A 16,483-nucleotide genomic window follows, 5' to 3' on the forward strand; every position below is an offset into this window, starting at 1 on the left:
AATGCAAATCAGCTAAGAAATAGCATTGCTGTAGCCGGTACACAGGTATGTGTGTATTGATACACCAACTGGCTGCTGTGGGTCAGCACAAAAACCAGCTGCTTTCTGGTGGGGACAGACACTGGTGTCGGTCTCCCCTGCTCTGATACTTGCATTCTTGAAATCTGTAGGAACTTATCTTTGAGATCTCTACCCTTTCATAAAATCGAGCCGAAATTGGGAAATAATGTCAAAGGGAAAAGAATGATAGAGAGATGGATGGACGCACGGGTAGCTAGGTCTCAATAAAGCTTGTTTCCTTAGGCTAAAATGTAGCTTAACTTAGTGATGTTGGAATACTGCACAGCAAAAATGGGATGCTTTTCTATGACTCTATAAGCACAATATGGAGTCTATCAAAAGTTCATGTAAAAATGAAAAAAAAAAAAAATCCAAGCAAACCCCCCCAAATTATTGACATTTTTTAATTTTAGAAATTATCAATAGTTTTCACTGTGGCTCTATCTCTAGAGTTTTCAAAAAACAGACTGTATGTTCTGCAAGTCTATCCTAGGAAGGAAACCCCCCCTAATTACACCTGTAGAGTTACTGCTACTTCATTAATAATGATTTACAGAATGGACTGACTGACAGAAGGGTCGTGGGACCTTCACTCCCGTATTTCTTCTGGGTCATTTCTTGGTCATTTCTTCTGGGTCATACTTCTGGGTCTGAATCAGTGTAACTTTCTCCTTTCATCCGAACAACCAAAAGCAGCAAGCTCAGCCTATGGAATTAGATAGGCTACAGTCTTTTGAGGACCAATGTTTAAAAAGCAACGTGGACTGCAGCTTTCTATATGCAAAAGGGGCAGAGAAGCATCTGTTGAACTGCTGACCCCATGTTATTGCACAGCAGTAGCCCAGCCAGAGCAGTTTTGAATTGACCACAGGTCTACCTCGTGAGTGGGTGAAAAGGGCCACTATCCCTTTTTTCTTTTTTTTTTTTTTTTGATAGCTGCATCATTTATGTAACTTCAAAAATCATTCAGCTGAACTGATCCAACTTGGTGGCCCTGCTTTTTTCATTTTGAAGCTTAATATTTTTCAGCACAGCTTTCCAACCAGCTTAAGGTAAACCAAAAATATCTATTCCTAAGAGAAATACAGTTTTCCATAAGAAGAGTTAATCTAGTTTCATTAAAAAACGAAAACAAACAAAAAGAAGCAGCAGCAGAGAAAGAAATGAAGATTCCATTGTGATTATCTCAAACCGGTGCTGTGGGCCTATGTTTGAAAGAAGCTGTCTGCTCTTCTTTGTGAAAAGGATCATGGCAAGAGGTTTTCTTCTTTTTCTGAATTTTAACTTGGACCCATAGAAAGAAGAAGAATCAAAAAAATAACTAAAAGAGCGAGCACTTCAAGTCAGGACTAATTAAGCACTAAAGACAAAGCTGACAGCATTTAGGTCTACCGGGCTGCAAAAGAACTGGAATGGAGGGCTAAAGCTCCCACCCAGCTAGACTTATTTCCAGTCTATAACAAGGCAATTTTTGCCAGGAACCCTTTAATCTTTTCCTCCCAATATCCTACTGTTGTGGTTTAACCCCAGTTGGCAACACAGCTTCTCGCTCACCCTCCCCCCGGTGGGATGGGAGAGAGAATTGGGGAGGGGAAAAAAAGTAAAACTTGTGCGTTGAGATAAAGACAGTTTAATAGGGCAGCAGAGGAAGAGACAATAATAATAATGATAAAAGAATATACAAAGCAAGTGATGCACGATGCAATTGCTCACCACCCGCTGACCGATGCCCAGCCAGTCCCTGAGCAGCGATCGCTGCCCCCCGGCCAACTCCCCCAGTTTATGTACTGGGCATGACGCCATACGGGATGGCAGAGCCCTTTGGCCAATCTGGGTCAGCTGTCCTGGCTGTGCCCCCTCCCAGCTTCTTGTGCACCGGGCAGGGCAGGGGAAGCTGAAAAGTCCTGGACTGGTGTAAGCACTGCTTAGCCACAACTAAACCATCAGTGTGTTACCAACATTGTTCTCATACTAACTCCAAATCGCTACACCAGCTACTAGGAAGAACATTAACTCTATCCCAGCCGAAACCAGGTCACCTACCCTTTTCTTGACTTGCTCTTTTCTTTGTTTTAAGTACTCTTCATTTATTTTATATTGTCAGCTGCTGTCTCTGATCTAAGCCCAAGGCCTGTAAAACGTGAACTTCCATCATCCACTGTGAGATTTTAACTTTACACCCTTGTTGATACAATTTGCGTGTTTGTGTGTTAGAACATTAAAATAATTACATTTTCTAATATGCAAACACTGAACACTATTGTATAATTCTAGCAGCAACGTGGATGTCAGCTATGTTGTTAATAAATGACAACTCTTTTCCCCATGTAGTTTGATACTTCCTTTTAAAGATAAACAAAAGATCTAAAAGTGATATCTCCCATCTTTTAAAGAGCAGACAGGCAACTCAAATTTCTTATTGCTTAATGTAAACTAGTAGCAAATTCTGTAATTAATGACATCCAAGTGTATGCCTTATTAAATGTCTGGCAAACTCAGCCTGTAAGCAAGACCTTAATTTTGCTATGATGTATGCTTTATTACAAAGCGATGGCTAAGTTTAAGTTTACACCTCAGTAGTGGCTGCTTACATAGGAGGCTGCTGGTACCACCATCTATTATTAATATTGCCTGACATGTCTTTGGAAGGAAAGAATCTCCAATGTTTCCATGCTTCGGGGCACAGGCCTGATATTTTTAGGGCTGCCTGTATTGTCAGGGAGATGTTTGTGCCATCCCTGGGGAAAATAACTGCCAATGTTACATATTCCAGAAAACTGCAATTTGTACGTAACCCAACTACCTGAAAGGAGGTTGTAGTGAGGTGGGGTCGGTCTCTTCTCTCAAGTAACAAGCAACAGGATGAGAGAAAATGGCCTCAAGCTGCGCCAGGGCAGGTTTAGGTTGGATATTAGGAAAAATTTCTTCACTGAAAGGGTTGTCGGGCACTGGACCAGGCTGCCCAGGGAAGTGGTTGAGTCCCCATCCCTGGAGGTATTTAAAAGCCATGTAGATGTGGTGCTTAGGGACATGGTTTAGTGGTGGACTTGGCAGTGCTAGGTTAACGGTTGGACTCGATGATCTTAAGGGTCTTTTCCAACCTAAACGATTCTGTGATTCTATAAAAGCCAGTCAGATTCGAGGGCCTAAAGACCCCTGAAAGAGGTTATTTCCTTGGGAAAGGAAGCTGATGCCCCGCAAATGCAGAGGAAAGAAATATCCAGTTTAAACACAGTAGGAACAGGAGCCAGACCTCTAGAGCAGTGGGTGGTAATGTGCCTAAGGAAGAAACCGAGGACTGGAAATCAAGACTTGGCGGAGAAGGAGATGAACAGCAGTGCCGCGGGAGCAGTAGACATGGCCAGCTGGAAGCTGAGAGGCGGCAGAGAAGGGCTTTTGCACACCGATGAAGGCGAGGAGCGCGTGGTTGCGTTCCACCTGCATACCGCTTGCTCAGTGCTCCGAGGGCTCCTGTTAAAAAGGCGTTTGTCAGACCTTTACAATCTACAGGCACAAGGGGGCCCAAATCAGTTTGAACAGAAAACCTTCAGTCTGCAGTCCCTTTTGAGCAAGTGGCTTTGCAGTGCTGAAAGTCTCCTTGGCAATGTGGGTTTTTTTTTTGTCTGTAATGAAAATCTAATGGCTCCGGTTCAGCTAAAGCTCTTCTGTTTACTACTGTGAATCGCAAAGACGGGTATAATGGTTAAAGCCCAATATTTGTAAAGGAGAAGACCAATTCCGTCCTCAAACTCTCCGACCAGGCTAATCAAGACAGTCTCGACACGTACTTGGTTTGTGAGGAGACTCTGACAACGACGTGTCTCATATTGACAAGGGAGTAACAAATGCTGCATTACGAACTTGGCTAATTTCAAAACCTCTGCCCTCTGAGAGAGAAGGCTGTGACCTAAGAAAACTGGAAGCAGACGTTGTAGCGCTGCCCCTGCAAGTCACCGGCTGACATCAGTCCTGCACGCCTGAGGCTCCACAGCCGCTCAGGCACAGGGACGGCTCGTTCTCTTACGTACCAAAATCAACTGCAGAAAATAATGACGCCTCTGGGGCTGCACGCACACGCTGGGAGGGATTTTTTGAACGCAGGCAGCTGTCCACCCCGTTCCGAGGCAGGGCTGCGGCTGAGGGCCACCCAGACCCCGCCTGCCAGGAGCTTTCCCCTCAGACTCGCTCCCTGCCTCCTCTGCGTTGTCCCCCTTCGGCTCTGCACAGCAGCCGCCCCTCGGGGGAGGGCGGGAAGGCAGGCAGGCAGGCAGGCAGGCAGGCAGGCAGGGTCGCTCCCGGCCTCCCGCCCGCCGCCGCGCCGCCAGCCGCTCCCTGAGGAGAGCCTCGCGCCCGGCGCGGGGCAACGGCTCCGGCCGGCCCCTGCGCAGGCGCGGAGCGGCCGCGCATGCCCGCCGCGCCCGAGCATGTGCAGAGGCGGCGGCGCGGCGGGGGGGGGCCGGGCCGGGGCCGGGCAGGTTGCGCCGCTGCGCCCGCTCCTGCCGCCGCGGGGCGGCTCCGGCCCTGGCCCTGGCTCTGGCTCTGCCCGGGCGGCGCCCACCGGCGCCTGCTCCCGGCCCAGGCGGAGCGACGGACGCGGCCTCCGGGCGGTGCGGGCACGGTAAGGGCGCGGCGCCGGTTCCTGCAGCCGCGGCGAGCGGGACGGGCGCTGACAGGCGGCCCTGGGAGGGAGGGAGAGAGGGGGCGAGCGGGCGGCCGCCCTGCGAGGGGGCCGCGGGCCCGTCCCGTCCCGGGGGCGGCCGCCGGGGTGCGCCGGGCGGCCCCGGGGTGGCGGGGCCGGGGGTTGCTCGGGCGGCAGCCGCCCGCCCCCCCCTTTCCCCAGCCGCACTTTCGGTTTCGCGCGGGGCGCGGGGCTGGCCGCCGCCCAGCCGCCCTCGGGCGGGGGCCGCCGCTCCCTCCGCCTCCCCCCGGCCCCGCGGGGCTCCGCAGCCGGGCTGCCGCCCCGCCGGCGGAGGGGGCGTTGGGGGCGGCGGGCGGTTCCCGGCGGCTGTCAGCGTAAACACGGCCCCGGGGCGGCCGCGGCCTGGCGGGCCGGGCCCCGCGGCCCCTGGGGCCGGGGCGGTGGCGGGGGCAGAGCGGCGGGGGCAGCGCCTTGTTTACCCGGGGCGCCGGGAGAACATGGCAGCCCGGGCGCGCTGGCGGCTGTCTGTCATGCGTGCTGGCGGTGGGGAGCCCCGCCGGGCCTGCAGCCGCCCGCTGCCCCCCCGCCGCCGGGGCGGCCGGGGTCGGGCGTGTTGCTGAGCGCAGCTCGCCCTGCCCCTGGAGCCTTGTGCTGGGCTTGCGCTGGGGCTCGCGTTTGCCTGCTGCCTTGTTGGATGTGCTCTCCCATCCCTCTCTTTCCCCACTTGAATAATTCAGTTCCTCCTTCTGCACCTTCCCTCCCTCATGGCTAGGCGCTGGCATGCTCCTTGTGGCTTTCTTTTAACCACTTGACTTCTTCAGCCAAGACGGCTAAACCCTACCAACTCTCCGTTTAAAAACAACCAGTCTGTGAGGAGGGGTCTCCGTCCGCTGAGTTCATCTCCTGCCGCGCTTTGAAGTTGTCTGTCTTCGTGCGCTGATAATTACTCACCTTTCTTGCAATTTAATCGTAAAGCTTTTTGGCACTTTCTGATTAGCGTGTGTATGCGTCAAACTTTGAGAGCTTCCTAGTTCGTCGAGACAAACAGCGTCGTGAAATGAAGTTGAGCCCAGGGAGGTAGGAGTATAAGCGTTAGAGAATTCTCGAGATGCATAAAACCAACGCTCTAACAATAAAATTTCAAAGCAATTCAGATATTTCTGTGGCCTAAAAAATGTAGAAATAGCATGTTTGCATGTTTCGTGCTATAACTTTGAAAGGAGGCAAAAGCGCGAACATTGGTGATGTGGGGAAAGCCCGGAGAATGTAAGAGTTTTGGATCACTTTATAGAAAGGTCTGTTGTTCGGCTATGTTGAAAACCCCATGTCATTGTTTGAGAGGCGATGTCATGAAGCCATCTATTGTGTTGAGTACTGCAGGAGAGGTCTGGGTCAGTGACTGTTACCACATAACTTAACTTTATTTCAAGAGTCGTAAAGAAATGAAATATAAGCCAAAAAAGCTGTATGCAATGGGTCTGATCCAAGATCCTCTTCCTCCTTTTCCCCTCGCTCCACCTCTGATAGTGGATGGGTTCAGTGGCTTTAGGAAAGGTTCTGGGAAGAGGATGGTTATTTTGTGTGCCGTCTTCAGCGACACACTCTTTCTGTCTCTCAGGTTTCCGTCGTAATCTGGTTCAGAAGGTCCCTAAACTTCAGGCTGTACGTGCATCTTTGTGTTTAACAGTCGCGTAAGCCATTCAGGGGCTTTACCTCCGTAAAGCTGTCTAACTTAAATCTTATAATGTACTCTTTTGACCTCTAGAATATCCTATGAAAATGAACTGCATAGTTTGTGTGCACTGCTTTCTTTTGTGTATGTTGTTGTTTGGTTTTTTTCCCCCCCCCCTCCTTAAACCCACATCCTCACCATTTAATCTCATCCGTCTCTGCTCTTTTATTATGTAAAACGATGAATAATTGCTCCCTGCTCCGGCTTGTGGGGGAGTGGAAATGGATGTTACCGACCAACAACTGACACGCTGGAAAGAGAAGTGCTGGTACAAAGTAGGGGTACGTGCAGGGGGCTTCTGTCAGCGGGAAGGGAAGGTTTTAGGGGATCTTTAAATAGAGAGCAGTGGGAAGAGAGCCCGCTAATAGGATGAAATACGGGAAGGTCCAGAAGCAGCCTGCTGAAGCCACGAAGCTTTTTGCAGAACGTTAATAGTTTTTAAGTGATTATAAGCTTATATGTTTTGGGGCTCATCAGCTTTAGCTATTGAGGCTTCAGAGCAAACTTTGGATGGTCAGATTATCAAAGTAAATATGCATGGAAGGAGTTCCTCTAGTTTCTTCCTGGATTTGGTAGGTCATTGATTTGATACAATGTAATAATTTCTGTGCATTCAGCAGTAGAATTATTGCCTTGTATGGAAACTTTGAAGTATGGTGTGGCCGGGACTACTTGCTTTGACGATTCCTCATTTTAATTTCCTTTTCTATAACTTTTAGTGATTGGTGTAATTTATAAGGTACTATAACTGGCATGGATTGTCTGTTTTGTTCCCTTGGCATTGTGGATGCAAAGATTTACTCTGTATTCTCTTCTTGAGCATACCCCCTGATTCTTTAGCTATTTACAAGTTTTATTTTTTTTCCGCTGTCGGCTTTTGCAGTAACTTAATTTTTCAGTTTTTAGACTTGTTTTGGGTTTAAAAAAAAAAAAAGTTAATTCACCATTTCTTCTAAAAATGTCAGCGTGAATCAGTTAACCAGAGCCGTAGAAATTATCTGGGGAAAATGTCTTAAAAAAAGAACTTTCCGTCAACATCGTAAAACTTTTTTTACGGTGTGCGCTATGGTTTATATGTATGGGAGTGATAGTGACATTTACTGGTGTATTTGAGGTGCTGCCTATGAAAGACCACTTTGTACCCTTGGAAGCCTTGTTCCAGTTAATGGGATTCTGCAGTGATCTTGGCTGGTGTATTTCTGTACGTATAATTAATTTCATTTTCAAGCTGACTTCCTTAAGGTTTTTTTGATTATATCAAAGGAGGGCCTTTTTGAAAAGAGTTGTGCACGATGCTACTGCTGGCTGCGGGCCTGCTCTTGCGGTTGCATCTGTGTAGGTATCCGCATAAATCTCTCCTCAGGATTTGGGATGCCAGCTGGTTAAAAGGGGGACGTTGTTCCAAGTACTCTTAGGTTTCTCCTGAGTGCTGCGTGAGCAGCTGCCTCTGGTCGCTGCTGCCCAGTCTTCTGCCTGTTTGTCTTGTTTTCATCTGGTACAAGTGTGTGCATCTTTCTTTCAGGCATTGATTGTTTTGCTTGTTTGTTTTATAATTTAAATAAAAGTGTACTCAAACTATTTGCAGATTTATACTTAGTTTTGTTTTGAAGCCAGTCCTAAAAAACTTCGCTTTGATTCTGGCGTAGTAGAGGTGACATGCTGCCATCCTTTCCACACTGTTTTTTCAATTATTATTTTTAATTCTGTTGAGCTGTGTGTTTGCTTCTCTAGTAACTTGATAGGTGGTTATGCACAGGGGGAACGACTTAAGATTCTCTTTTTTTTGTGGGACTACTACGCGTTCATCGCAGTTGTGATTTGAAGTGTTTTTAAGCTTCTGTGCTTGCTGCTGAAAACATAAGAGGACCGTTTGCGTTTTTTGTAGGTACACACTCAGATGCGTAATGTAGGCCATATAAATGTACTATTAAATATGTGAATAAACTGTTTGGTATTTTGCCACCTTTATGAGAAGCGCCCTGTAGCCTCTGAAGACGTACATGCTGTAGTTGATCTTCTTGACCAGTGAAAACTATCAAAAACTTGAGTCTTTGTTGTGTCTTTTGTAGCAGTAAACAGTTGGAAATGCCTTGCTGTTGAGGCAAAGAATGTGGCTTCAAGATTCGGATTTTTGGTTTTGGTTTTTTTTGAGGGTGGGAGCACCTAGACTTATTTTTGTTTTCCCATGAGATACGTATAAAAATAACGGATGATGCAGTAAAGCTGTTTTCCCTGTTATAAGGGATATTCCAAATGTTTCAGAACTAGTTTCTCTCTGCATTTTCCGTGACCAGGAAGAACAGGAGTGGATGTCAGATCTGTAACCAAAGGATTTGGTCATCTCTTCTGGAAATGTTAGATTTCCGCCCCCCCCCCCCCCCCCCATGTCATTCCATAATTTGCTCTGTTGTAAGCACCTGTCCAGAGAGGAATTAAATTTGTAGTGTGTGTGTGTGTGTGGTGGTGTGTTTTTTGTGTTTTTTTTTGTTGTTGTTGTTTTGTTTTTGTTTTTTTTTAATTTATTTTTTTAATCTTTCTGCATGTTGTTTTGTAATTCAGAAATAGACATACTTTGAACCAGCTTCTATGCTGGCTAATTGTATCACCAGGGATAACCTGGTTTCTTACAAACCTGAATCATCTCTTACTTCAAGAGTCTAAGTCTAATTGTCTTTTGGCCTTTTTGTCTAAGTTAGCCTTGGGAAATGTGAATTTTGGAACTGATTTCTGAAGGTGGCTAGACAGTCTTTTCCTTTTACAGAAGTCAAATTAGTTGTGACTTGCTAGGGAGAGGATGGGAAATAGATGCAGTGTTCTACTGAAATGAGAGGGAGAAGCGAAAAGGCTTCCACAAGGACGTACTGCTTAGGGAGAGGGAAGAGGGCAAATGCTGAGCTGGTTCATTCAAAGAGGGGTGCGCCTGCAGGAATCTAGCATACCCTTAGGTTTGTGGGGCGGGTTTGTGCGTTTGCTTTAACTTAGAACTTCTAAACCAGGCTGAACTGAAACTCTTCTAGCCTCCCACTTGGTGGCCAGTGGGCTTGCCTTTTTCCCCACCCTGCCAGGTTTTTGAAAAGGTTGCTGAATAGCAAGACTCTTAATATGAAGTTCAAATCCATTTATATAAAGACTCTGGGTCTTTCATTTGTTCCTTGCCTGGACTGTTCCGTGCCATCAGTCTAAAGATACCGTCCTTTTAATGGATGCTAAGATTTAGCATCTCACTCACTCTTCTGTATATTTTCCCCTGTGAGGTTCTTACTATGAATTTCTGCTGGAACTGGAAAATAAGGATTATCATTTATGTTCCTGCATTGCCCTATCTTCACTTCTATAGGTAATTGGTAATTCATGTAGAGATAAATCAGTGCAAAAGTCATCTAAACTTCTTGTAACCTAGGAGACAGAAATAGCAGTTTTTTGACATAACATGATCTAGCACGCAGTATTAACTGTTTTCAGTTGCTATAATTTGGCAGCTGTTTGGCCACCTGTGTGGGATTATAGTACATAAAATATGAGTATACAGTACATGTGGTCTAGTATATGATTGTTTATTTGCATTAATATATTGCATGAGAACCAAATTAGCTTTGAGACATGCTTAAGCTGTGCAAAGGTACTACATGAAGCGCTAGATGTTCTTTCATAGATACAAGTCTGAGTTGCAGGAATAATGCTGATGTTTGAAATTGGTTGAAGGCTGTGCTTCCAAATTAAAATATAATTTCCATTCTTTGGAATTCTCTTTTGGGTTGTAGTTGCTTGGCAGTGTTACTAGTGTGGATGTAGCTGGAAAATTGTAGAAGAGTCTTCTTACAGTAAAAGCGATTTTTAAATTTTCCCTCCTGATTGATTATTTTAGTGTATTCATAAACAGCTGTTTTTCTACTTTACGCATTTCTGAATGTAAAGGCTTTTGAAATAATGTGGTAATTGATAGGCAGGTAAGGAGTAAGCTTTTTGTGCTAAAAGCCTGGAGGGTGACAGGTGTATATGGCTCCAAGGATGCTTGTTAAAGACTTCCCAGCTTGAATCTTGTCTGGGGAGCAGAGGGGGTCTTTACTTTCTTTTTCACCAAGGAAAATACTGATAATCAAAAGGCAGTTCTAGCTTTAGAAATGAAACAATGGAAAATAAAGTATTACCGTGGGTTTTTTGTGCTATCACAAATTAAATATTTTTAGGTATGAATCATGCTTTCTCATGTCAAGTTGACTGCCTATGTAAGCAAAAAATGCCGTTTTTTTTTTTTTTTTCTAAATTGCATATATTTTTTTCCTTGCTTTTGGAATATATCTTGTGCTTATTCTGCTGCTACTATGACAGTGATTTAAGATGATCTCCTGTTCTTCAGTTTTATTTCATAAGGATTAATTGCCTAGAAAGCCGCTATCAGAATTTGTTCTTCTTTTTGTATGTAAGGGTGAAAAACACGAATATCTTCTTCTGTTGTGTCAGGTTTTTTTTTTTTTTTGTTTGGTGTGTTGGGTTTTGTTGTTGTTGTTGTTTTTGTTTGTTTGGTGTGTTGGGTTTTGTTGCTGTTGTTTTGTTTGTTTGGTGTGTTTTTGTAGTAACCTGCCATCCACTGGGTGGCTACTGACTTCTTGTGCTAAGTTGGTATGGCAACATAAACGATGCCTTTCCGAGCATATTTTTATGGCGTGCTGAAGGATCCTTAATACCTTGATAAATGAAAGTTTTTAAACAGTTTTTGCATAGTATTTTTTGTTGACTTTCTTGCTTAGTTTACAGCCATCCAATCAGTAATTGTGATTTTTACTAGTATACCTAAGCTATCGTGCCTATAAAAATTTCCATGCCCATAGGAGACCCAGTTACTCTGCATGAATCTGAGCTAGCTTTTCCCTATATGTGGAAGATTAATTTAGTTTAAGCTGGCTGCCTGCTATTGAAAAGCCAGGCTTATTGAGTTTACCCACTGGAGTATTAATTATAAATTTTTTTTTCTTCAGTACGTATTGGAAGATCCTGTTTTTTTGCAGACCTCGGTGATTGTGCTAGCTTTCTAAATGGATGGATTTTATTAAAAATGTTGGGCTAAATTCTGGCTTCTGTTATAAAGCATTGATCTCAGTGGAGTTACTCGCAAGGGTAATTGATATCAGATTGGATTCTTACGTCTCACGTGGAATATGTGCTTTCTGTTGTACAACTAAGAAGCCAAACTTCTTAGTTTGCATCTTGAAGTAGTAAACTGCTCCTCACAGCCCAAGGTTTATGAACACAGATTATTTGTCTCTTCCAAAGACAGGATATGAGTAATAATGTGTACTCGGAATAAATAAATAGCAGTTGTTTAGAAACAAAGCACTGCTGTTAATCTAGTTTTAAAGAAATTCACGAAGATGAAGGTTATATATCTTTGTAAGTTCAATGAGTCCATGGTATACCCAAATTAAAGCATTATGATGTGGAACTACTTTTTTTTGGACTCATAAGAATTTCTTCTATAGGAAAAAAAGAGGAACTGCTACAATACTTTTTATTTCACAGAAAACTGTAGGTTAGAAATGAGGTATGTATTTCTGAGATGTGTATTATATATGCATTGCTTTAAAAAGGCAGTATGTTTGAAAGCTTTATGAAACTAGTTATGAAACTATAGCTTTATGAAATTACTATGAAACTAGTAGGACAAAGAAGAAAATGTAATTTAAAAAGTCTCCTAGTTTATTAGGAAAACAGTAACTTTAGAAAAGCCACGCTAACTCAAACGTATGCATGTCTCAAAAAAACTAGTTGATGTTTTACCTCTATGAGAAATTCACGATTTTGGCCAATGGAAAATATCTAAGGTTATTATTTGTTTTTAGAATTGTGTGAAATTTAACAAATTGCAAAGAACCAGACTGAAATTGTATTACCTTAGTATTAAAAGTTAGCATGAGACTTGTGTTGTATTCAGTGTTAACTTTGCCCAGGTCAGCACATTCTGTCACATCTGTTGTGTTCACTGATGCCCTCTTTTGAGGTAGAGATGTAGCATGCAATAGCTTTCATAAACGTTGGAAGGCTTTTGAATATAAACTGTGCAAATAACTTAAAATTATTTTGTGTTTCAGCCACCTCTGCCTAGCTGTTTAACAGAAGTGGATTGTGAATTTAAGCCTTCGATAACCTCAGGCTATCAGCATTGCTGTCTTCAGGATAGATAACAGCTCTCAAAGCGACTTCAAGGGATGCACCATGACATCAGCAGTGATTGACACTGGAGGCCCTGGCCTGGAGTTCGACGGCAATGGAATAAAAAATCAAGAGGTTAGAAAAATAAATATCATTTATTTACTAACAAACTTTACACCTTTTGTCTTAACTTGAAAGAAAAAGGCACTGTAAACTTGCTGTGAAAGCAAGTGAAATGGATTAGAGATTGTTGTGTGAGGAGGAAGAGAGCAGCCCATTTTTCAAATGCCTTTTATTAGAAGATTTTATTATCACAGAGAAGTGGAAGCAGTAAGTTTTGAAGTCTGCAGTACAACTGTAGACTGGGTTTACAAAATTAAATTCTATACTAAGCATCTCTTTAAATATCTCAGATGTGTCTTGAGGTGTAGAACGAGATGAGCAGAACAATACAAGGACCTTTTTCAAAGTTAGCCAGCGTGACTTATTGACTCGTATTTTGCATTCTTATCAACAAATAATAAATATATTCTACTATCCTGTAGCTCGTAGTAAATTGAACCTGGCAGGGTTCCACTTCTGCAACACTTCAACAGATTAAATGTGCTGTTACAGACATTTTGATCCTGAAATAAGTAGAGATAGGCATATGGGCTTTGAAGTAGCCAGTTCTTTTGTGATAGCTTACGTACTTAATCCGAAACATGACTGTTCGTAAGATACAGGTCAGATGTGGGCATGTTGCAGCACACACGCAAACTCTTGATTACATTTCGTGGAGCAGAGGGAGAAGAAACACTTTCCACAGCTGAATGTCTTAATTAGAAAACTTTGCTCTCTTTCAATGTCTTAAAGCTGTCTGGTGCTTTAAATTTTAAGTGCTTAGAGCCAGGAAAGTATCTTTGAGATTCAGGAAGGTCCCTTTGGTGGATGATAAGCTATCTTTAATTTTTTTTTTAATCTCTTGCTTTAGGAGAATGCTTCCTTTAAAAATCTTCAAAATTATTATCATTATTCCATAAAATATGTAAGAGCATAAGAGGAAAATGTTGATGTAGAGTTCAACAGTGCAGTATTTAGAGCTTTTTTTTTTTTTTTTTTTTTCTTTCTATAGGAAAATGAGCCAGTCTCTGAATTCCCAGCAGTCATTGTGGAGCCAGTTCCTAGTGCCAGACTAGAACAGGGTTACGCTGCTCAGGTCCTGGTTTATGATGACGAGACTTACCTGATGCAAGATGTAGCAGAGGAACAAGAAATTGAGACTGAAACTGTGGAAACAGGTAGACTTTTTGTAATGTTTTTTTCTCCATGAGATTTTCTTACTTTTAGAAGTCCCTGAGGAACGCGACTTTGTCTTTACCCACAGGATGGTGATCCTGACCTGGGTTCGCATCTCTTTGCTCTAAACTTAGTTTTACTTAGCTTCAGTGGTGACAGGATTGGGTCTTGGCAGGTAAAAATGTCACCTTAGGTTCAAGGCGCTGCACTGTAACACCGTGTACCCTCATCAGTAGGCGGATCTTTGTTTATGTCTTTGTTACCTATTTATGCAGGGGGTTAATTAGACAAGTAAACTTGGAGTTTTTAAAAATCAGCTGAGCCAGGAAGCTAGTTAGAATTTAGTTTCGCACCATGTCTGAGTGAAACCACTGCGGGGCAGCTGGCAGTATGGACTGCGTGGCTCTGTTTACCCTGCCTTCCAACTCTTCCCCCTTCCCGTGAGCTCTACCCTCTCTCCCTTGCTATCCTGCCTTTTTGGTCCAAGAGCAGTTTTATTGTTGGTTTAGTGGCAGGAGTGCGTGGCTGGGGGGAATGGAGTTGGACTGTCCTTTTATGGGCAAAAAGCCTAATAGATTGAAATTAACTCAGCTATATGGTAAAGTAATAAGTTAGGAATGAAGAAAGGAGTAGAGCTTTGGTGTTAAAGCAGCTGACCTGTTTAGCGATAAGTGTGTATCTTTCTGTACGCCTCTCTCCAAAGAACACGATCAGGAGCTTTGAACTTTCTGAGGGGGACCAAAATCTATTTAAACTGTCTGAAGAAACAAAAGTTGTGCTCCTATGGGAGCCTAATTACATCTGACTGCCAGGCTGCTGCTGTGCTGCAGTTCCTGTTGTCCTCCCGCTTGCTGTCTCGTGCTACTTCTCATACTTGTTGAACCTTTTTTAGCCATTTCAGTATGCTAATTTTGCAAGGAAAAAAAGGGAACCCTCAGCTGTTCTGTATTTTTGTTGAGTTAGCTTTCTGCTGGATTAGCATGCTGACATGGCTCAGCCAAGGGCCTGCTGAGTGCTGGGGTAGGGAATACATAGAACTGCAACCAAAGGGAGGACGGGTCCTCTTGGGCGCTCCGTACTGGACTGGTGAGACCACTTGACTAGAACATGGATAGCGTACGTTCCTGTCCTTGGGCTGCCTAATTTAGGGTTGGAGTTTGAATTCGCATGATGTCAGGCAAGCAAAACAAAGCTGAGAGACTCTTCTCTCAGTTGCTTAACGTTGAAGCCCAGGAAATACATGTGCATTCCCATTCGATTAGGTAGGTTTCAGTTCAGATTTCTTCCTAAACAGTGGATGCAATTGCTCATGCATCTTTCTGAATCCAGATGTTAATCTTCTGTAGCACTGCATCAAAAATCACATGCATCAACTTTGTAAGATCTGCATGAACTAATGGTTCAGGTTTTGGGAGAATACTTGCAATTCCAGTTTACTGAAATGTGTTTTGAATTAAATATGCTAATTACAAGTTCAACAAATACATGTAAAGAAAGGATATGAAATATGTAATTTTTTTATTTTTGACTACAGTAATAAACCTTTTAAGGTTAAGGTAAGTGAGGGTGTTCTTCCCAAGAAGCTGAGTTTTATAAATTAAACTTGTATTTGAAAACGTTTAAGAGCTTATACTTTGAAGGCTTTTGCATTCAGAAGTGGTTTTTTTTTTTTAAACATTAAATACACTGTTTCTTGTAGGATTTTGGTAGATTAATGGCTAACAGAAGAATCCTTTTAGGATGAAGAGCTACTGCAAATGAACTCTGTGTTTTTCAGTATCATTTTTCTGGCCACAATAAATTGGTAGAAATGACAGTTTAAAAACTTGTAGCTCTTCTGTAGCAATCTTTTTTTTTTTTTTTTTTTTTTTTTTTTTTTTAAGCTGCTGTTCAAAGAAAGAGACATGTGGCTGCTTCCAAGTCTTGATATTTGAAAGTACAGTCTCAAAATTTATAGGGCAGTTGATATGATAATTTGGTGAGTTTGTGGCTGGAGATGTTAAGGGATGTGTCTTGACTGCAGATTGGTGGTGGGTTTTTGTGGTTTGTTTTTTTTTTTTCCTTTTTTTTTAATTTCACAATAACTTTGACATTAATATGTCCTTAAAAAATTAGTATTATAATAAAATATTAAAATCAGTTCAAATATTTAAAACTTTGTTTTAATAGTTTTGATATAAAAATTAAAGATAATGTGCACTAAGAAGTGTACAGTGGTGTAGAGGAGAAATTAAAATCTAATGAAGATTTTAAAAACTATCAACGAATATTATCATTTGTGATTCCAAAAGGTCTTTGGGGAGAGAGGTAATCTCCCCTTGCACACCTGTTCCCATACTCCAACCTTTCATTATTATTTGTATAGTATATTCATGATTAATCCAGTGCAGTTCTCATGGTGTAATTGTACACGATGGCGAGTAAAGGTCCTTGCCCAGAACTTGTGTCTAGTGTTGACGAAAGAAGTGCTTGGTTTAGACTGTTCTGAGGGAGGCAGTCTTGCGGTGCACATGTTTTGGCCAACACATTTTGCTACAGCCAAGAGTCTTTCTGAACTCATTGCTTACACAGAGAGGTAAAATGGGTGGAGAGAAGTATAAAGGCCCCAGGAAACACTCATTTTGGTA

The 16,483-nt window shown here is 43.0% G+C and overlaps 1 protein-coding gene across 3 annotated transcripts in view; it reads left to right on the forward strand.

Annotated features, from left to right (window-relative positions):
- The first annotated feature begins 4,500 nt into the window (after positions 1-4,500).
- The window catches only part of ELF2 (E74 like ETS transcription factor 2), a 39,417-nt gene continuing 27,434 nt past the window's right edge, over positions 4,501-16,483 (forward strand). The window contains exons 1-3 of one of the 3 annotated variants that reach the window (XM_087735520.1): positions 4,501-4,678; positions 12,518-12,713; positions 13,693-13,858. In XM_087735520.1, coding sequence (XP_087591646.1) covers positions 12,642-12,713; positions 13,693-13,858 — 238 coding nt within the window. In that variant the 5' untranslated portion in view covers positions 4,501-4,678; positions 12,518-12,641. Of the gene's footprint in view, positions 4,679-5,244; positions 5,777-6,691; positions 6,713-12,517; positions 12,714-13,692; positions 13,859-16,483 lie in introns of those variants that run through there. The other 2 variants (XM_087735521.1, XM_087735522.1) reach the window with 2 other exon arrangements.

The sequence above is a fragment of the Nipponia nippon genome, unplaced genomic scaffold, assembly GCF_047370975.1.
Source record: "Nipponia nippon isolate SJK-2023a ecotype South Korea unplaced genomic scaffold, ASM4737097v1 scaffold_6, whole genome shotgun sequence".
Classification (NCBI taxonomy): domain Eukaryota; kingdom Metazoa; phylum Chordata; class Aves; order Pelecaniformes; family Threskiornithidae; genus Nipponia; species Nipponia nippon.